Below are 1,405 nucleotides of genomic sequence, written 5' to 3'. Positions count from 1 at the left end.
AATTTTTATTGATTAAGGATACGACAAAATTAATGAAATAGTAATGATGATTGTACTAATAATCGCGACCACATATATTTAAGAGTAATCACTCTCAAAATACATTTAATGGGAATAAGACTAAAAGGTCGCCTTATCAACATATTTCAATCACAGACACCTTTTGTTTCATCTGTAGATGTTTACACTTCCATTAATTTTTTGTATTTAAAATTAATTTTCTTTTAAAAAAATAAATTATGTAAGACCTACACGTCACCCTCGTGAGAATAGCACAATAGCGTTAGGAACGAATAGATTGACTGATGCCAAATGATTGGACAGTTTTGATAATATGCGAAGAACTGATATGTCAAAGTATTCTTGCCTTTCACCTTGAAATGTTATCTTTTCCCTAGACAAGCAAACTGGAGAAACTGTGGAAACCGGTGGTTGTGAAGACGAATATCGATCCATAGTTGGAACACATCCCACACTTGGCAGTATGCTACCAATTACTGTCAATTACATATGCGAAGTAAGTTAGTTCTTTCTACCGTGGAACTGAAGCGGAAAAAAAGTTGGAAAAGTCAAGAATAGTTTCAGGAAGGATCGTGCATTGAGCGTACGACGAATCGTTATGCTACACGATTATGTGCTTGTACCGAGCACAACTGTAACCTGAATGGTATTGATGACAATATTCGTGATTATCATGAACGCGTCCGAAAAGGACTTGTAAAAAGACCACCTGATTTTGCAAATCCTGTGGGACAAACTGTCCAAATTTTGATAGATGGATGAAGAGAAATGAGAAACATCGATTCTCATGTTGCAAATTTTCCTCTTTAGAAATTTTGCTTTCAACTTTGAAACTTGCAAAAACTATTTGTGAATCAGGATTCTTTGAATAAATTAGTACGTGCAACCACAATTTATTTTCACGTTCCCTGTTCATATAATGAAAATTGAGATAGATGTACTGGTAGTAAGAAGCGACGAAGTTGGTGACAAATGATTAAGCATAATTATGGGAGGGAGAACGATGCTGAAACAAAATGACGTGGTGGACATAGTTTGGGAACAAAATACCATAAATCGGAAGACTTCATAGAGGAAATGAGTTAATAAGTTATGCAAGGGCATCCATTGTAAACAGGCGATTCATTCATGACCTTGGATGACCTCATCAAATCGTTTTTTTCCTATTCCCTTGCTTCGATGGCGATCATTTCTATTCTTTCTACACAATTCTAGAGAGTTGCTTTTTCTCAAAGTGCTCTTCAGAGTTATTTCAATTTTTATTAAGCAGTGTCTCACTTTAAATTTTCCAAAATCAATGGTCTGAACAAGGCCAAAAAATCAATTATTAACTTCCAAACTCTGACTTACAACGATTTAATTTCATTTATTGCTATTTTAAGCT

At 34.6% G+C, this 1,405-nt stretch overlaps 1 protein-coding gene across 1 annotated transcript; it reads left to right on the top strand.

Annotated features, from left to right (window-relative positions):
• Positions 1–305: 305 nt before the first annotated feature.
• Positions 306–783, top strand: LOAG_15339 (hypothetical protein; the record flags this gene model as incomplete). The annotated part of the gene is made up of 3 exons (XM_003150830.1): positions 306–357; positions 399–517; positions 586–783. 3 exons carry the CDS (start codon positions 306–308, stop codon positions 781–783), a joined length of 369 nt encoding a protein of 122 aa, XP_003150878.1.
• Between the last annotated feature and the right edge of the window lie 622 nt (positions 784–1,405).

This window comes from Loa loa (assembly GCF_000183805.2).
Source record: "Loa loa unplaced genomic scaffold supercont3.1821, whole genome shotgun sequence".
Lineage (NCBI taxonomy): Eukaryota > Metazoa > Nematoda > Chromadorea > Rhabditida > Onchocercidae > Loa > Loa loa.
This window is presented reverse-complemented; position numbering and strand designations above follow the sequence as displayed.